At 32.5% G+C, this 18,474-nt stretch overlaps 2 protein-coding genes across 3 annotated transcripts; both read left to right on the forward strand.

Moving 5' to 3' along the window:
• Positions 1-1,816: 1,816 nt before the first annotated feature.
• Positions 1,817-4,784, forward strand: LOC107425896 (heat stress transcription factor A-7a). Of its 2 annotated transcripts, XM_025077078.3 has the most exons (3): positions 1,817-1,948; positions 2,570-2,877; positions 3,688-4,784. In XM_025077078.3, exons 2-3 carry the CDS (start codon positions 2,572-2,574, stop codon positions 4,471-4,473), a joined length of 1,092 nt encoding a protein of 363 aa, XP_024932846.2. In that variant the 5' UTR covers positions 1,817-1,948; positions 2,570-2,571; the 3' UTR covers positions 4,474-4,784. The 2 variants fall into 2 exon arrangements, with proteins under 2 accessions (XP_024932846.2, XP_015891434.2); XM_016035948.4 differs by lacking the exon at positions 1,817-1,948 and having other exon boundaries at positions 1,989-2,877.
• Positions 4,785-10,072: 5,288 nt separating this feature from the next.
• Positions 10,073-14,514, forward strand: LOC107425870 (protein indeterminate-domain 12). Its single transcript, XM_048481362.2, has 3 exons — positions 10,073-11,157; positions 11,278-11,674; positions 13,317-14,514. Exons 1-3 carry the CDS (start codon positions 10,992-10,994, stop codon positions 14,197-14,199), a joined length of 1,446 nt encoding a protein of 481 aa, XP_048337319.2. The 5' UTR covers positions 10,073-10,991; the 3' UTR covers positions 14,200-14,514.
• The last annotated feature ends 3,960 nt before the right edge of the window (positions 14,515-18,474 follow it).

The raw sequence follows: 18,474 nt of genomic DNA on the forward strand, positions 1-18,474 counted from the left end.
ACGTCATCTCCACGTGGCATTTCGTTATGATAGCATTTTTCCTGCTTGAGTATGATTTTGGAACCATCAAAATAATAATAAACAATAAAATAATTTCTCCATTTTTTTATTTTTTTTCTCTTTTTCGTTGTACGGTCGCCCTGCGGGAGTTTCCTAAATGCCAGCACATCCTACTACATCGTCCATATTAAAAAAATTGTCGGTACCATGTTTGCAATATCAGCTGGGTTCATATGATTGGCCAATGGTTTTAGCATAACAGACTTAGGATTTTCCGTGATATCTTTGAGTTTGAGTACAATCGGAACCAAATTCTGAACATAACCCACATCAAAAAATTTTATCCAAAAAAAAAAAAAAAAAAGCCCACATCAAAAGTAAAATATATATATATATATATATAATATAGGTAATATCATAAACATAGTACTCCAAACCAGGTTTAATATATAAATGTTCGGTAATGGCTAATGAGCTTGTCTATGTGTCGCAAATTACCACTGCGTGTTTGTTTTTAAGCCAGGGACTTAAAGGGGTAGTAGATATTTGTGAAAATAAGCCTTTTTTTTTTTTTCTTTTGCTTAAAAAAATGTAAAAAAATCAATAATGTAAAAAGATCTAGCACATTCCGGAAGTAGAAGCATTGTTTGGATTAAACTGATTAAAATATTATACAATTTTCTAAGCAAATGTTGTCATTGTGCTATTGGCATTTGGTGCAAGCTCTATTTTGGTGTTATATAATAATAAGATTATTCTACCTAACTTGCTTTAAAATATTTGCAAATTGAAGGGAAGGACTTGGTTCACGAATCACCACTACTGGTTTTGCGTTAGTGTTTGCCAATAACAAAAGTCCACTTGTAACGCTCACATAACGAGAAGATTAATACACGTCATGTTACACTGTCGACACGTATAGTTGATAATATTTTATTGTATTTTCACACAACCGACAAGTGTATTTTACCGTGCTGCTTCTCCGCGAGTACTTTTTGTCGATTAAAAATTTGGATTTGTTTCTCGGCTTCAATATTTATATATGTAACAAATAAATAAATAAATAAGAAAAATAAAAAGAGTGAATATTATTGGCTACGAAAATTTCATGGTTTTATTCTTTTATCTATAGGAAAGAGATAGTTTTACACTATTTTTAATAATTTTTGCAGTGCACGAATTTTGCGTAAATTTCATAAAATATATATTAAAAAAATGAACATCTACGTGTAATTTATTCAATTTTATTTTTTTCCGCTTCTATATATTATTTTTTCCCAAAAAAATATGTTAAAATTCCAACCACATAGAAAAGGCCAACTAATTCCTTGTAATATAATTCCTTGCCACCAATCAATTTAAACTATTATATAAGCACCAAAACCTTGTATAATTTATGGGATTTTTTTGCATTATTTTCATATGATGTAACGCAATTACAAAGTGGGGTATAATTCCCCACCAATCAGATCCTATAAAAAAAACCAAATTTTGGCTATTAAAAAAAATTAAAAATAATAAAAATAAAATAAAATTCAGTGAGACCCACAACATGCCTCCACCATATCATCTCCTTGCGATTGCGTTTGCGTTTCCTTCCAATGGAACTTCCAGAAGGTTCCTACGGACCACCCTTCCATACTTGGCCATACCAAAGACAGCGCTAGTGGCATAATATATTAAAATAAAAGACAAAATATTAAAAAAAGCAAGCAATTTGCTCCCCAAATACATCTAGAACTGCTTTCAAAAAAAAAAAAAAATACATCTAGAACTTTCCAAAGAAATATTATAATCAAAATATTTTAGTTATATTTATCCCTCTAAATACTATATCCGTAGCTCCTTCGTATATTGGATGCGTCAAAATACCTACTTCATAACGGCTTAAACGACTTTCCCAAAGAAGAAACGTAGTCGAAAGAAAAAAAAAATTAAAAATCTAAAGGTTCTCTTCGCCCTTCTTCTTCTTCCATTTATATCTATATATAGACATATAGATATATATATATATATACACACACATATGGCTGCTGATTCCTAGTAATTTTTAGCTCTAGCTTTGGAGTAGAAAAAAAAGGTTTCATTTTCAGTTTGTTGGAATCTCAGAGCGACTTTGTTTTCCTGAATAAGCAGCTCGGCAAAGGATCATCATATCCTCCTCCTTCTTCTTCTTCTTCTTCTTCTTCTCCTTCTTTCCTTCTCCTTCTCCTTCTTCTTTCTTCTTCTTCTTCTCCTTCTTCTCCTTCTTTCCTTCTCCTTCTCCTTCTTCTTCTCCTTCTCCTTCTCCTTCTTCTTCTTCTTCTTCTTCTTCTTCTTGCATTTCTCACCCACTTCATTTCTTCTTATGTTGGAGTTCTCCTTTCACCATTTAGTTCATAGTTTCGAATTCAGCGATAGAATTATAGGATTTCTAGGAATCATACCCTGTAGTTTCTTACCCAATTTTTGCATTTCTTATTGGAATATTGTGTTATTTTGTTTAGGAACCAGAATAATATTTAATTTAATACAAGGAAAAGAAAAACCCATCAAAGATTTTGTGAAAAAATATCTGTGGGAATTTCAGGGATGAATCCTCTATATTCAGTGAAGGAAGAGTATCCAGGGGGGTCGAGTTATTCGCAGCAGGGAGGTGAGCTACCGGTGATGCATCCACCGCAGCCAATGGATGGACTACACGACGTAGGGCCTCCTCCATTTCTGACCAAGACGTATGACATGGTGGATGACCCAACCACCAATCACATAGTCTCTTGGAGCAGAGGAGGTAGCAGCTTTGTTGTTTGGGATCCTCATTCATTTGCTATGAATCTCCTTCCTAGATTCTTTAAGCACAATAATTTCTCAAGCTTTGTTAGACAGCTCAATACTTATGTAAGTTTTTCCTCTCCCACCCAGTTGTTTTTTTGACTGCCCTGAAATTTTTCATCAGATTTTAGCTCTTAATTAGAAACTGAAAAACCCAGTGTTTTGGATGACCAATTCGTATGCAAATATGATCCAGTCTTTCTAAATGCCCCTCTCTTTAATTTTTTTCATTAAGCCATGCTCATACTCTCTCTCTCTCTCAAAAAAAAGGAAAAAAAAATGAAAAAATGAAAAAAAAAAAATTACTCCATAATTTGCATTGCCTGACAAAATTGTTGCTTTCAAACAAGATTTTTTTTTTTTTTTTAATTTTGATTGAAGAAAAAGCTCTTGGAATTTTTGCTATTGGATCTTTTTTCTTCTTCTTAAGAAATTGTTTTTTACTCGATTTTTCGATCAATATTTGGATGTTCTTGTAAAGTTCTGGAATTCTCACTTGTTTCTATGTTCCTATAATAAAAGAGAAGGCATTATTAGCTATTGGTGGAATGTTCACCGAAGCACCTTCGTTTCTCTCTGCACTTTTTTGGGGTCTGTGTTTCCATTTTTTTTAAAAAATCCGTCTCACTTTGTTTTTCTTTGAATTCTTTCTGCGAACATGTCCATTTTTTTATTATTATTTTTTTATTCTTCTTTTACTATCCACGGTAAATAAAATTCATCCCATTATTGTTTCTGTAAATTTCTTTGCTTGATGACAATGGACAATTGGACATTGATTCGATTTCTTAATTATTTTTTATGGATGACGGTGACGAAACAAGGAAAGCTTTAGAAGATATTTGACACCAAACTTTGATACTGATTTTTCTGCAGGGGTTTAGAAAGATAGATCCAGATAGATGGGAATTTGCCAATGAAGGATTTCTCAGTGGCCAAAGGCATCTACTTAGGAGCATTAAGAGGAGGAGAGCAACTCCTCAGCCTCTCTTTCCACAACAAGCTCTAGGACCTTGTGTTGAAGTAGGCCGGTTTGGAATAGGGGGTGAAGTCGATCGATTGCGGCGTGACAAACAAGTCCTAATGATGGAGCTGGTGAAGCTTCGACAGCAGCAGCAGAGCACCAGAGCTTGCCTTCAAGCAATGGAACAAAGACTACAAGGTACAGAAATGAAGCAGCAGCAAATGATGGCTTTCTTAGCAAGGGCAATGCAAAACCCAGCTTTTCTTCAGCAGCTAGTCCAGCAGAAAGAGAAAAGGAAAGAGCTTGAGGAAGCCATGAGCAAGAAAAGAAGGAGGCCTATTGATCAAGGACGAAGCTCTGTGGGTCTCAGTGAATCAAGCCGGCGTGGTGAAGGAATAAACACCGTCAAAACTGAGCCTCTTGAGTTTGGAGATTATGGGTTTGAGGTATCAGAACTGGAAGCACTTGCATTGGAAATGCAAGGATTCGGTAAGACAAGGAAGGAGCAGGATGAGGGACAAGAAGAGCTAGAGGCACCTGAGAGTGGGGATAAAGAGCTTGATGAAGGATTTTGGGAAGAACTTTTCAGTGAGAGGTTTGAGGAAGAATTAGGGATGCATGGTGGTGAAAGAGGTGAAGATGAAGATGTGAATGTCTTGGCCGATAGGTTTGGTTACTTGGGTTCAAGCCCAAGATAGAGTAGCTATGACTTCTGGGCATTTGATAGTCGATGAAGTCTCAATGACCAATTTCTTTTTGGGTAGGAGGTCTTCCAAGGTGGTTCAGTTGGTATTCATTATGAGTAGCTTACTAGCTTGGGTCTCTTCAAAATGCCAATTAGGCTATAACTTCTTCATCTGAATTACTTGGTATTGGCAGGACAGGGGTGAATTGTCAAGCAGTGTATTGGCGGAAATTATCTTGTTTCTGGTGTTTCTAACCCTTTTTATTTAATTTATTTGTCAGACTTTTGTTTTCTATTATGTAAATCCCTTCAAATTTTCTCTTATTGGTTAGGTTGCAGCCTTTGCTTGGACACAGCCTGTGGTAGTTTTTTGTCATGAATTGTCTCAAAGGTTCCTGTTTTTTTTTGTTTTTTTTTTTTTCCACCTCTCCAAAAAAAAAAAAAAAAAAAAGAAAAGAAAAAAAGCCAAATGTTGATTAACTGCCTATTTTCTCTTGTAACTTTTTCTCTCTTTTGGCCCCAAATGAATGTAGATTGTCCTGAAGCTGTTGAACTGGACAAGATGGTAACTGCAAGCTTCAAGAACCACAACTTAAATTTTGTTTTTGCATCCAAGTTGCCGTTGGTAGTTGACTCTGTCGGTTTGATTTTTTTTATTTATTTTTTCAGTGCTCTTTTCGTGTTACTATTTGTTGTTTCCGAGAGACACTGAGTAGTGGTCGGTGACAAATTTCATGATTGTTACATTTATACTATGTAGATATTTCCATGCCAAGACATTATGGTCCTCATCGTTCATTTTCCATCTACTGTGGGCACCAAACTGGTAATGTATTTCCATTCTTTAAACCATAACCAAACAAATTTGTTTGTTCTTGTGGCATGTTGTTGATGTTGAGAACGAAGTGGACGATTAGAATTCAAAGTGCAGATTGCGTTTTCACATTGCCGCAACTTCCAATCATACAACAACCTCCATATTTGTATGAAAAATATCGGAAAACCATACCCCCCCCATGAAATCTCCTGGCTAATCTTTTCAGGTCTAGCTTTAAGATTATTTTAGGTGACTTTGCGAGTCCAAAATGTGCTAATTGAATCTGCAAATTGGTTGGCCATGTAAGTTAAATTTAACATATTTATATATCTGGTTTTACTAGCTGGTCATCATGGGTACTGAAACCATCTTACAGTGTTTTCAAGAGGGATTTTCTGAACAGATTGATTATGTTCCTCTATTTAATGCTTGGATTATAACAATTCAGCATAAAAATCAAACAGCATTAAATACAGAGCTTTGGCTTATGTGGTGTCTGACTCTCCTCTGTCTGATTTTTTGTGTAGATTTGTGTGCTTTTAAGGGCGTTTAATGCTCCTCATCATCATTCATAAGTAACATATGTTTTAGGGATAATCTTTTTTCCAGAACCAAAAAGTTTTCTTGTCCTGGTGTATCTTTTTTGAATGTATAGTTTTCTTTGTTTGATGAAACGTGTCCCTAGATAGCAAATGGCACACCACCAGGACAACTGGGGGCAGAAATGCCGAAAGTAATCAAAATGCACCGCAAAAACATTATCTATTAGACTTAAGTATTTACTTTGTTAAAGTTTGCAAACCCCGACATCAAGAAATTCAAAAGCATCCTCCAGTACTTTTTGTTTATATTTGTCAAAAGAACAATCCACGACTGGTTTCATTTTGTCTTTTAAGTCTTGTTTAACTCATCCTCCAGATTTCAAACTTTTATAGCCAAAATTATCATTTGATTTTAAAAGCTGAAAATTATTTGAATGCATGTTTATCATTTATATCAAATTATTTCTAACATTCCAATCATTTTTTTATTCTTATTAGTATTATTTTTTTAAGTAATAGATATTATGTAAAATTATTATTAATCCAAAAAACATAGGATGTGAGTTTATTATTTTATGCTTTTTGCATTTTTTTTTTTTTGGGGGATAAATGTTATGCCTTTTGCATTGTTATGTGATAAAAGAGATTTTTACATATCATATGGTGTTTAAAGGCAACTTATGTTGCTTATTTTGGAATTTTGTACAACTTGAAAATTTTGGATGTAAATAATTCTGGTTTTTACCTTCCCAGGAATGATGGATTCGTGTGAAATTTATTGTTTCTTATCAGAATGGTCCAATTTCATGTGACAAATAATTTATGTATCCCCAACACCTTCTTTCCAGAATAAAAAATTGAATAACATTATGCTGTCTGGTTGACTTAATAGTTGAAAATGATGTATAAGCTTCTGTGTGATTTGGTAATATATAGAACTAACAGGGGGGGGGTATGGATGTTATTTTAGGATCGTCCAATTGGAATTTGAACTAATATATTTTTGAGGAACAGATTTGGTTTGGAAAAAGTATACTTTCTATTTTGAATAACTTTTATGTACGGAGGAAATATTGAGTATGTAAGTACAATGATTTTGTGAATTAAACCCATCAGCAGTCACCACTTAGATGATGCCTCTCTATTTTGTTTTGTCATGATTAAAAAAGTATTTTGTCTTTTCTTGGTCAATTTATAAAATATGAAATTGTTAATTAAAAGAATAATTGTGTGGACACAGGGACGTACATGAGTCACGAAAAGTGATTTGATTTATGAGAAAATTTCATTAAAGCTAAGATACTGAGATTTGAATTGTGAAGTAAAACAAATTGTGTATAGGCTAATCGATGATTATACGCCTCCCTGCTGGTAGTGCCCGCAATATGCATTATTTACAAGGGAACCACGTGAGTCGACAAGTGGATCGATGTATTAGGCCTGTTTTGCCAATCCGGAGCTCGTGAATGGATTATATATGGTCAACACCTAACCTAACAAATATTTATTTCTTGCTTTCTCGTGAGCCCAATATCCTCTCCATTATTTATTTATTTATTTATTTATTTATTTTCTCTGCAAAAGAGAAATTTGAAAAAAAAAAAGAAAAAAGAAAAAATTTGATTGGTTGGGGTTTTTGCACCGAGTCTGCCTCGCTGACACCAAAATGTTGGGAGTTAGGAGTCTCGTGGGTTCAAGCCCATCTCTAATTGATCATGACTTCAAGTCAGTCCATAATTGTACCCATTTAGGACTCACTGACCAACTGAGCCTGGCCCATAATATAAAACCCAATAAACACTTCGTTTTCAGTACACCTATCTTTTTTTCTTTTTTTTTTTTTTTTGACAATTCAATATGCATGTCTTTATTAAAATTTTATTTTCGAGAAAAATAAAAACAGTGGAATTTTTCATTTTTTTTAATGGTTTTAGAACCAAATAATCTCTATCATATGAATAATTATGGTGATTGGCGAAGGTCTAAATAGAAGTTTAGAGAGTGTTTCCTAGTATGATCAAGTAAAGAATCTTTAAGGCAAACGATAATAGAAAATATAATGGAAGATACAGAATAAGATGAAAAATTGAACATATATATATATATGGCCTTTACAGAATCCATAATTAAAAAAAAAAAAAAAAAAAAAAAAGGAGAAAGAGAAAGTTGCATTAGAGAATCTAGTAATAGAAGAACCCGTGAATGATGGTATGGCCCGCATGGAGCTTTCTTTCCCATTCATCAATATGCCTCAATCTGAATGCAGAACAGAGTTATATATATTCAGCAAATATCAATTTCAAAATCAAACACTCTATTATCACACGTTGCTATCATAACTTCATGTGCACTTTCACTTACTTTGATCAATGGTTAAATATTTTTATTCTTACTCTTCTCCAACTTTCATTTCATTTTATAATTCGTCCTTCCTCAAATTATATATATATATATATATAGATAAATATACATATGCCCTCCTACTCCTTTTCTAAAAATTCCAATATTTATTATACGTATAAGTAACTCATAGATTATTGTCCTAGGATACAAAAACAACAATTCTTAATTTGTTGTAAAGCCACTAAAACTCGTTATGTGGGTACATGTTAGTTAGTTTAAAGATTTATAAATTTTCATTTTTTTTTTTTTTTGGGCCCTTTTTGGAGGTTAGGATTATGAATATTTTCTATACTAAAAGAAAAGGGCATCAACTTCAACCTACAACTTTAAAGATATGAGTGTGAAAGTTTCACCATTAAACCGACCTCTCGTCTGTTAAATTTTGAGTTTGAGTTTGTGGTTTTGTTAGTTTGGGTCAAGTTCTTTATTGTCCTTTGCATCTACTTGCCTAAAGGTGAACCAATGAGGGTATAAATCTCATCTTATCCCTAAGGAAAGGAAATGAATCTCATTCAAAAGCTTGCATATTCAAAAGACTATTTAGATCAAAAGAAGTCACATAGGATTCCAAGTATTTTTATAAGAGCAAATATTAGATAACCAAGTAGCCCACCAAAATTCTGAAAATAGATGGGTCCTATTCCCTACATGCCTAATTTTTACCGATCGGATTGCATGGTTGCTGCCATGTTTAGGCCACGCATGGACTCAAAAGGAAGGAATCACCTCCATAATTTACTTGAAATGACAATTTTAACCATTAACATCATGTACGTCTTGGGTTAATATCTGCTCAGTTTGGTAAAATTGAAGGGATAAAATTGACATTTATGTCTATGGCTTTAGATTTGGGTTTGGAATAAAGAGAGGTAAGAAAAGGAAAAATAAAAAATAAAATAAACAAAAAAAGACCCTTCCAAACTCTTCTTGGTGGGGTTTGCTTGAGCCACTTTAGCTTTGCACTAGGCTGTAAGAGAATATAATAATAAAAGAAAGAGAAACAGAAAAAAGGGCAGAGAAATCCTCTCAACTATATATATGGTATACAATAATTGAATAAAATTCTACAAACCCATTAAATTATTCGACGAAAACTTGGAAAGAAAAATTAATAATTCAAAGTCGAAGCTGGATATTCCCAAATAACAACATATTGTAAATTATTGAAAAACAGATATTACAAACACAAAAAATGAATGAAAATTTAGAGGGACAAAGCCATATTTCATAAAATTTTGGTTTTCTAAAGCATTCAATTAATTAAGCCATATTTCATAAACTTTTGGTCTTCTAAAGCATTCAATTAATTTTGCATGTGATAATAGCAAAAGATGGATTTAGTGGGAATAATCAACAATGTAATAAAGGTAGAATAGAATAGAAGAACCAAACTATATATTATATGTAAAATAAAATACATCATAAAGCACATTTAGTACTTTATTTTTTTTATATGGTACTTTTAAATCAGTGTATAAGTAGAGAGTCAATCAATTATCAATCATGTAGTGGAGGGTGTTTTATATAAAAGGTTGACAAGGTCGGTCCATATCTCTTATGCCTTTTATACAGCACCCCGCAAGCTTTTTGAGCTTCTCATTCTCTTAGCCAAACGTTGTAAACTATATACATATATACATATCTCCTTTTAATATCATTTCAATTCAAATCAAGGGCCTTTTGGGTTTTGGGTGTTTTATTACAGGGACAAAAGAAAAGACAGAAAGTGCCAAAGTCAGACTAAAAGATAAATAATCATAAAAAAACTAATAATAACAATAAATAATTAATAATAATAATAATAATAAAAAGAAAGAAATTTTTTGATGTATCAAGTGGGTTTGGGGATTCTTCCTCTTCTTTTTTGCTCGGGCTAGCCTCCTCGTCCCTCCTATCTCTATCTCTCTCTGACCTTTACAGAATTCTTAGCCCTTTTTTTCTTTCTGGGGATATTTTTTTTTTTTTAACCTTTTTCTTTTCTATTTTATTTTATTTTTTCTTTTCCGCTTTCAATTTTCCACCCCTCTCATTTTCCATGGTCTGCCACTGTAATCATAACCCTCTGTACTGTACACTATTATATACAATATACGCAGCAGCTACTGTACCTCTTCATTTTCAGTATCTTTCTCTCTCTTCTATTTGTGCAAATAAATAGATAGAAAGGAAAGGATTATTAAGTAGTGAAGAGGTCCTGAGAGGAAAACCAAAAGAAAAAAAAAAAAAAAATCTTATTGTCTGTTCTTACCATGTTGGATTGCATGGACTAGAGCTTCTTGATGGGTTTTTAAGAAAGAGAAAGAGAGAGAGAGAAAAAGAGAAAGATTGGGAAAGAGATATGTCTGTATTGATTTTGCAGAGGGTTGCTTCAGACAAGCAATATTCATGGTCTAGCTAGATAGCGACCTGAAGAATAACCCATCATCATCATCATCATAATAATAATCTCTTCACGAGAGATTTTAATTTTTTGCTTTTCTAACCCAATAAAATGATTCCTTTCTGTGTCTATAGGGTGGGTATACTAGTATAGTTTGTTGTCCAAAGCTGGGATTCTCTATTTCTGTGCTTATAACTTGGTCTTAGTTATATTAGTCTCTCTTTTTCTTGCTGTTATTATATCTTTCAAAGGTTTGCAAAAGTGGGGTACTTTGAAAGAAAGATCTCATTAAACAAAACAAAAAGATTATATTATAGCTAAAGGAAAGAGGGTAGTACTGGTTTTTTTTCCTTTGTTTTTCTCTTGTTGGAGTTTTCTTCCAAAAGCAAATGTTTCCTGCCGCCATGTCCAATTCAACTTCTTTGTCTGAGGAAGCCAGTGTGTCTTCAGGGACAAGAGTTCAAGAATTTGGTGGATTAAATCCAGTGGTTTCCACCATTTCTCCTCAGCAACCACACAAAATCAAGAAGAAAAGAAGCCTCCCTGGAAACCCAGGTAATCTATATTATATATATATATATATATATATAAGAGCTTAATTAATTTCTTTAATTTGTTCAATTTCTTATTGTAAGCTTAAATTTTATTTTATTTTTTGATTGGTTTATTTTTCAGACCCAGATGCTGAGGTTATAGCATTATCCCCAAAGACTTTATTAGCCACCAATAGATTTGTGTGTGAGATCTGCAACAAAGGGTTTCAGAGAGATCAGAATCTTCAACTTCACAGGAGAGGTCATAACCTTCCATGGAAGCTGAAACAGAGAAACAGCAAAGAAATTAAAAAGAAAGCCTATGTCTGCCCTGAACCTTCATGTGTTCATCACCATCCTTCAAGAGCACTTGGAGATCTTACAGGAATTAAAAAACACTACTGCAGGAAACATGGAGAGAAGAAATGGAAGTGTGAGAAATGCTCAAAGATCTATGCAGTCCAATCTGATTGGAAGGCTCACTCCAAAACATGTGGCACTAGAGAATATAGATGTGACTGTGGAACCCTTTTCTCCAGGTATAACAATTCTAATTCTGTTTATATCTCTTCGTCTTAATTAATTAAACTCCTAATTAATCTTCTTCTCCATGTGATGTTTCTTATTAGATTATTATTAATTATTAGAAACCCCTTTTTTTTTTTTTGGGTTTAAAAATGGGAAGTCTGATGAGTTGTCATAAAGAGGGTGTGTTTCGTTTTTGTGTATTCCGGTGATTTTGGTCAGAAGGAGTTGTTGTTACATGAGAATGGTAAGCTCTCTGCATGGGAATATATATATCTGGGTGCTTAAATGCAGTGGCAGGTTGCGCGGAAATAGACACCATTAATGCAAGTGTCTGTTACTTGAGGACAATTTCAATAGAGAAAACTGAAAGCATTATCTCTGAAAATCTGAACCTGCCATTTTCGTCTTAATTTGAAAAAAGAAAACAAAGATAATGAAGAAAAACAAATAGAAGCAAACAGTTAATAAATTTTTTGTTTTTGTATATATACATGATAATGTTTTGTACTTTGCTTGTCGCCAAGCCAGTTTGATTTTTTATGTATCAATCAAGTTCTGGATGCATTATGCGTATGATATAAGTTTCTTACACATAGTTACAGATTCATTCTCAGTATCAAGTTTTTGAAGATTTTACGTGATTTTTTTTTTCTTTAAACTTTATATTCTACGATATTATACATTTGGCTATACTGTTTTTCATGGTTCTTCAATTTCATTTGGTTGCTCATAAAGATCGAGTTGGTCTTTTTTTTTTTTTTTTTTTGGTATTTTGTGGTTCTTTTAGTACTTCCTAAAGGGAGTGACTGCAGTCTCGAAAACAATGATGGAGATCTGCTCTTGTCTAAGAAAAAGTTAAAGAAGTTAAATTACTTTTTGGGTTTCTTGGATGAGAAAACCCGTGACAATTATTTTCCTTTTTTTTATTTTTTATTTTTTATAATCTAATGAAGCATGCCATTGGTAACTTGCAGAGAAAAACACTGAACTTTCATCATTATAAAAACTGATAAGTCTGCAAAAAAATCTGATCATGCTAACTTACTTTCCCCTTCATGGTCAGTAGATTTTTACTCGGTTTTTTTAATTTTTCATATTTCTGTTTTATGCATGTGCGTGATTTTAATGATCAATTTCCTGGGCATTATATCCAATACGCCCATCTGCATGCATAAATTAATCAATTTGCCAAGCATCTCTTTTATTTTGGCAATATATAATTAATTATATATCCTCTTCTTTTTTTTTTAAATGTTTTTTTGGCATTTCTTTGTCAATGCAACAACATGCATGATTATTATATACACACGCATTGCATGCTGATCATTTTCACTTTTTTCTTTTAATTTTCTTTTTTATTATTATTGTTTCTAATTTCATTCCTTTTGACCAGTAGATATCCAATTTTACATTTTTCCCATGCACATGAATTAAAACCCCATGCATGTTATTTTTTCTATATATGAACCAACTTAACCCCACTATGACCAAATCAATACAAAACAAAGAAACAGTTTTTTTTTTTTTTTTTCTCTCTCTAATTCACACAAACACCCAATATCCCTTTGTCAGATTTCAAATATTAGCTTTTCGTACTAAAAACTCTCTTGTCTTTCTCTGTTGGCTATTCTCGTGAATATAAATTATAAACAGGAAGGACAGCTTCATAACCCACAGAGCCTTCTGTGATGCATTGGCCGAAGAAAGTGCAAGACTCTCAGCAAACCAATTAGCCACCACAACGAACCCAGTTACGATCCAGCCTCTATTCCCTTTTAATCCAAATCCACCACAATCAATCACACAAATCTCCCTCACACCCTGGGACCCACATCAAAACCCTAACCCTAATAGCAGCAACAACAACAACAGTGCTCAAACTCAAAACCACCCACTTCAGATCAAGCCAGAAGTTCAACATTTCCAAATCCCAAACAATTCACAATTCTTCCAAGATGGTGGTCATAAGGGGGGTTTGGTAACCTTACCATACCAAAACCTCCATGTGACCACACAACAAGCCTCAAACGCCGCCACCTCAGCGCACCTGTCAGCCACTGCGCTGCTCCAAAAGGCTGCAACCGTTGGTGCAACAGCGAGTACTGCAGCGCAACAGGCTCAGTCAGTGGGTCACATGGCTCACGGCTTGGCCATGACCGAGTTCGGAACGCTGGGTCACACCATTGATACGGTGAGCCATCACATTTCCACCGAGTTCCTCGGTGGCTTGGCGTCCGGAGATCTAGCCACGTGGCACAAGACTGACCGTTTGACTAGGGACTTCCTGGGTTTGACTGGAGATGGCAATGGAGGCCATGGTCCTCCTCATGGTACGGGAAATGGGGCTCTTAACGTTAGCGTAAATGTCAAGGATATGCTAACATACTCGGGAAGTGTAGATTTTCATCAACCGTATGAGCGGAATCACCACCACCACCACCACCACCACCACCACTCTCTGTTGAAGACTCAGGCTTTTGGGTTCGCTGCCGAGGCTGCTGCTGCTGCCGCTTCTGATACGTGGGCTGATTGTTGAAGCCAATCAGGGGTAAAAGAGAGATTTCAGATTTGACCATGCTGTCTGAAATGACAAAACTACCCAAGTCTTCCTTCCACAATCCACTCCTCTCATCTTATATGCGTTTATCCGTCTCCACATTATTAATTTTCTTTTTCCTTTTTTGCTTTAAATTGTTCTCAATGTCCTTAGTTGATTTACTAGGTCTTTTATATGCATATCTATATTTTCTTTTTCCTATGTATATTACGTTAAATGGTTGTTGTTTTTCTTTTGTGAAAGTTTTTGTTGTCGAAGGAGAAAAAAAAAAAAAACAAAAAAACAAAAAAACCATTCCACCAATCAACTATATAATCCTTCTTCCTTGTGCTGGAATGGACCCCAACCTCCTCTCATCCTTTGTAAGAGGTTGGGGTGTTTGTTCTCTTTGCATTGTTGTTAATGAATTCTCTTGTTTACCAAAATAAAAATATATTTATATCTATCTATTTATCTATATTATATATATATATATATATATATATATATCCTTCTTATACTTATTCTTAAAATTGGTAGATTTGCATATATTCTGTTATTGCAGCATATATATATGTATAGAATCAGCTAAAAGTATTACAATTTTTATAATTTTCAGTGAGTTTGAACATCATTATCAGGCTTGTGAAGGAGTGAACACAAATAAATTTTAGACTAACGTTAGAATTTCTTTAATTTTCAACCCTTAGATCCTATGAAAAAGTGATATTTTATTAATTATATATATTTATATGTGATAAAAACCGTGCTATTTTCTTCTCTAACCCTAACAAATTTAGCTTTTAACTTTTAGTTCAGAATGATTAAATGAAAAATCCCTAAAGAAGCAACTTCCATAGCAAATTGAAAAAATTAAAGTAGTTTATAGAAACAAACTATATACCACACTTAGGAGCTGCTGTAAAGACAATTTGCTCATAAAAATATAGCAATTCGAAACTTTAGTTTACAAAAGGTTACATATATAACACAAGAAATCACTTGCAATTTTCATGATTTCATCTTATTTCCGTTAGTGCACTACTCCATATATATCATATTTACCTAGTTTTTTTTTTTTTTCAATCGTTTTCCACTCTTTCATACATTTATCTTTTGTATTATTTCATAATCAAGTAATACAAATGCATTGTCTCACTTTATCTTTTATGTTAGACACGTCAATCAAAATTATTGACATTGAAAAATAAAAAAGTGATGAGACAGAAAATAAAACAGATAGTACATTAAAATATTTAATAAGGGGACCTACTATTATGAAAGGTAAAATGCTCCAATAAAAAAGGTAACATATGCAAGAAATACAGTTTGCTTATGACTAGCAACTCAAAACTAGTTTTTTTTTTTTTTTTTTAAAGAAAAGAGAAGGAAGAAAAAACAAAAAAGGTAAGAGTACATATGTTTAAATCATTTATCCTTTTTTTTGTTTTTTTGGCTTGCTTTCATGAATGTATAAGTGCATTATTTTTGTGATCAAGCAATGTAGATTTGCTATTTTACCTCACATCTCATCTGATCATTATCTTTTTTATACATCAATTAAATTATTGACATTGAAAAATAAAAAGGTGGTAAGACATCGATTAAATTATTGATATTGAAAAATAAAAAAAAATAGTAAGACAGAAAATAAAACAGATAGTACATAAAAATATTTAATAAGGGAACCTACTCTTATTAAAGGTAAGATGCTCTAATAAAAAAGGTAAGATATGCAAAATGCACAGATTGCTTATGTGTAACAATTCAAAACTATTTTTTTTTTTTTTTGGGAGAAAAGAGAAGAAGGAAAAAACAAAAAAGGTAAGAGTACATATGTTTAAATCATTTATAGATATTTTGTTTTTTTTACTTACTTTCATGAATGTATAAGTGCATATTTTTGTGATCACGCAATGCAAATTTGCTATTATACCTCACATCTCGTTTTACTATTATCTTTTTGATACATCAATTAAATTATTAATATTGAAAAATAAAAAAGTAGTGAGACATCAATTAAATTATTGATATTGAGAAATAAAAAAATATTGAGACAAAAAATAAAACAGATAGTATATTAAAATATTTAATAAGGGAATCTACTCTTATTGAAGGTAAGATGTGTAAGATGTACCCTTTGTTTATGAAAAAACAATTCAAAACTAATTTTTCTTTTCTTTTCTTTTTTTCAAAAAAATAGAAGAAAGAAAAAACAAAAAAGGTAAGATTACATATGTTTAAATCATTTATCAAAAAAAAATTTTTTTTTGCTTGCTTTTATGAATGTATAAATGCATTATTTTTGTGACCAAGTAATGCAAATTCACTATTTTACCTCATATCTCATTTTACTATTATCTTTTTGATACATTAATTAAATTATTGATATTGAAAAATAAAAAAGTGGTAACACATTAGTTAAATTATTGACATTGAAAAATAAAAAAGTGATGAAACAGAAAAGGAATCAGATAGTACATTAAATACTTCCAGGAAATAAAGGACCTACTCTTACACAAAAGAATACAATATAATTTTTGCAATAATAAAAAATGGTAAAACATTAATTAAATTATTGACATTCAAAAATAAAAAAGTGATGAGACAGAAAAGAAAACAGATAGTACATTAAATACTTTCAAAAAATAAAGGACCTACTCTTACACAAAAGAATACATACAATTTTTACATAATTGCATGCAACAGAGTTACAAAAAACACCCAAGATTTTCTAGTAAATGTGCAAAAGGAAATAATAGAGAAATAGAAAGGGGAAGAGGTAGAGATGAGAGATTTGCATATAGCAAGGCTAAGAACGAAGAGCAAAAATGAAGAGAGAGAAATAGAAGCAGAAGAAAGAAAGATGAGGTGAGCATGTCGGTAGAGGTAGGACCCCACAACTTGTACCCTTCGGATTGACGTATGTGCCCCTCAACAGAAATCCAACCCATCGATGTCGACATTGATAGGCCCCATTCTATTATTCTGCAGCCTCTCCCTTGGATTTGTATTTGATAATTCAAACCAAACATAAACAATACCAATATTCTCCACCATCTTCTCCTTTTTTATTCACGTTCAAAATTCATACACTGCCAGACTGCCACTGATATTGAATTTTACATAACCTTAAAAATTGTCACTCTGTATATTTTTCTGATTAATTTGGCATCTTCTTCAATCTTGACAGTAATTTTTATTTTTTTTTCCTAGTTCTCAGATTTTAAATATATAAAAATTAAAAAAAAATTACATTAAATAATGATGAAAAACTACTTGTACAAGTTCTTTTGTTTCAGATCCATATCTAAGTAAATTTGTTCGGTTTCTTTTTCTTTTGGGGATACCTCTATACTAGCTTTTATCTTCAAAAGGTGGTCTGAGGGAGCTAGGATATCCTTCAATTTGCTGTATCTAAATAGCCTTTTATGTTAATTAGCTTCAATTAATAATGATCTCAATTCGTTCATAGCCTTCAATTTTATGCAAGTCCGTGATACTATAAATATTATTAATCAATTTTTACAAAGCGAACAAACTAATATATATATATATATATAGAGAGAGAGAGAGAGAGAGAGAAGAATTAATGGAACTTGTTTACAAAGGACCTTAGCTAAAGATTTCACAAGGGTGGTCACACATAAAACATATTCGTGACTAATCAAATTCCATATGTAAATAATTGTATAGATTTAATATAGAGACGTATTAAGGCGAATCATTGACTCATAATATTCAATCATATAAACAGACATGTTGAATGAGGAAATCTTTTCATCTCCCTATTATGACTAAGCGAGCATAGCACATGAACAAAGACTCTCAAAATTTGAGCAACTCACTTTTTTTTTTTCCTTTTAATTTGTTTCCTTTTGCAACAAATTCCAATTGGATAATGAAGTTTCCGAGAGATTCTTTTTCTGGTCACTTTCTTTTGGGGGTTAGTACAAAAAAAATAAAAATGGGGATAAAAATTTCAAAGAAACTTAGCCTTTTCTAAAGAGAGAGGAGGGTAGGGAGGCTGTAAAACTTGTTTTAAGCGTGAGTGCAGAAAGTTAGCCTAAGTTGATGGTGTATGTATTTTTGTGCTTGGTGTGGTGGTGGTCCGGGACTTAGTGAAATCTAAAGAACAAAAAGAAAAGAAAAGAAAAGAAAAGGAAAAATAAATAAATAAATAAAAGATTGGGAAAATGTCAACGGTTATGAAAAAGATGCTCGATACAACTTTGAAATTTTGAAAACCAAATTCTCAGTCTTCTTTTTTCTTGA

Source organism: Ziziphus jujuba, chromosome 9 (genome assembly GCF_031755915.1).
Source record: "Ziziphus jujuba cultivar Dongzao chromosome 9, ASM3175591v1".
Taxonomy (NCBI): domain Eukaryota; kingdom Viridiplantae; phylum Streptophyta; class Magnoliopsida; order Rosales; family Rhamnaceae; genus Ziziphus; species Ziziphus jujuba.

Coding starts and splice junctions, on each gene's coding strand:
- LOC107425896 (XM_025077078.3), top strand. CDS start 2,572: ATGAATCCTCTATATTCAGTGAAGGAAGAGTATCCAGGGGGGTCGAGT. Junction 2,878..3,687: donor TTAGACAGCTCAATACTTAT/GTAAGTTTTTCC, acceptor ATTTTTCTGCAG/GGGTTTAGAAAGATAGATCC.
- LOC107425870 (XM_048481362.2), top strand. CDS start 10,992: ATGTTTCCTGCCGCCATGTCCAATTCAACTTCTTTGTCTGAGGAAGCC. Junction 11,158..11,277: donor AAGCCTCCCTGGAAACCCAG/GTAATCTATATT, acceptor TTTATTTTTCAG/ACCCAGATGCTGAGGTTATA. Junction 11,675..13,316: donor TGTGGAACCCTTTTCTCCAG/GTATAACAATTC, acceptor AATTATAAACAG/GAAGGACAGCTTCATAACCC.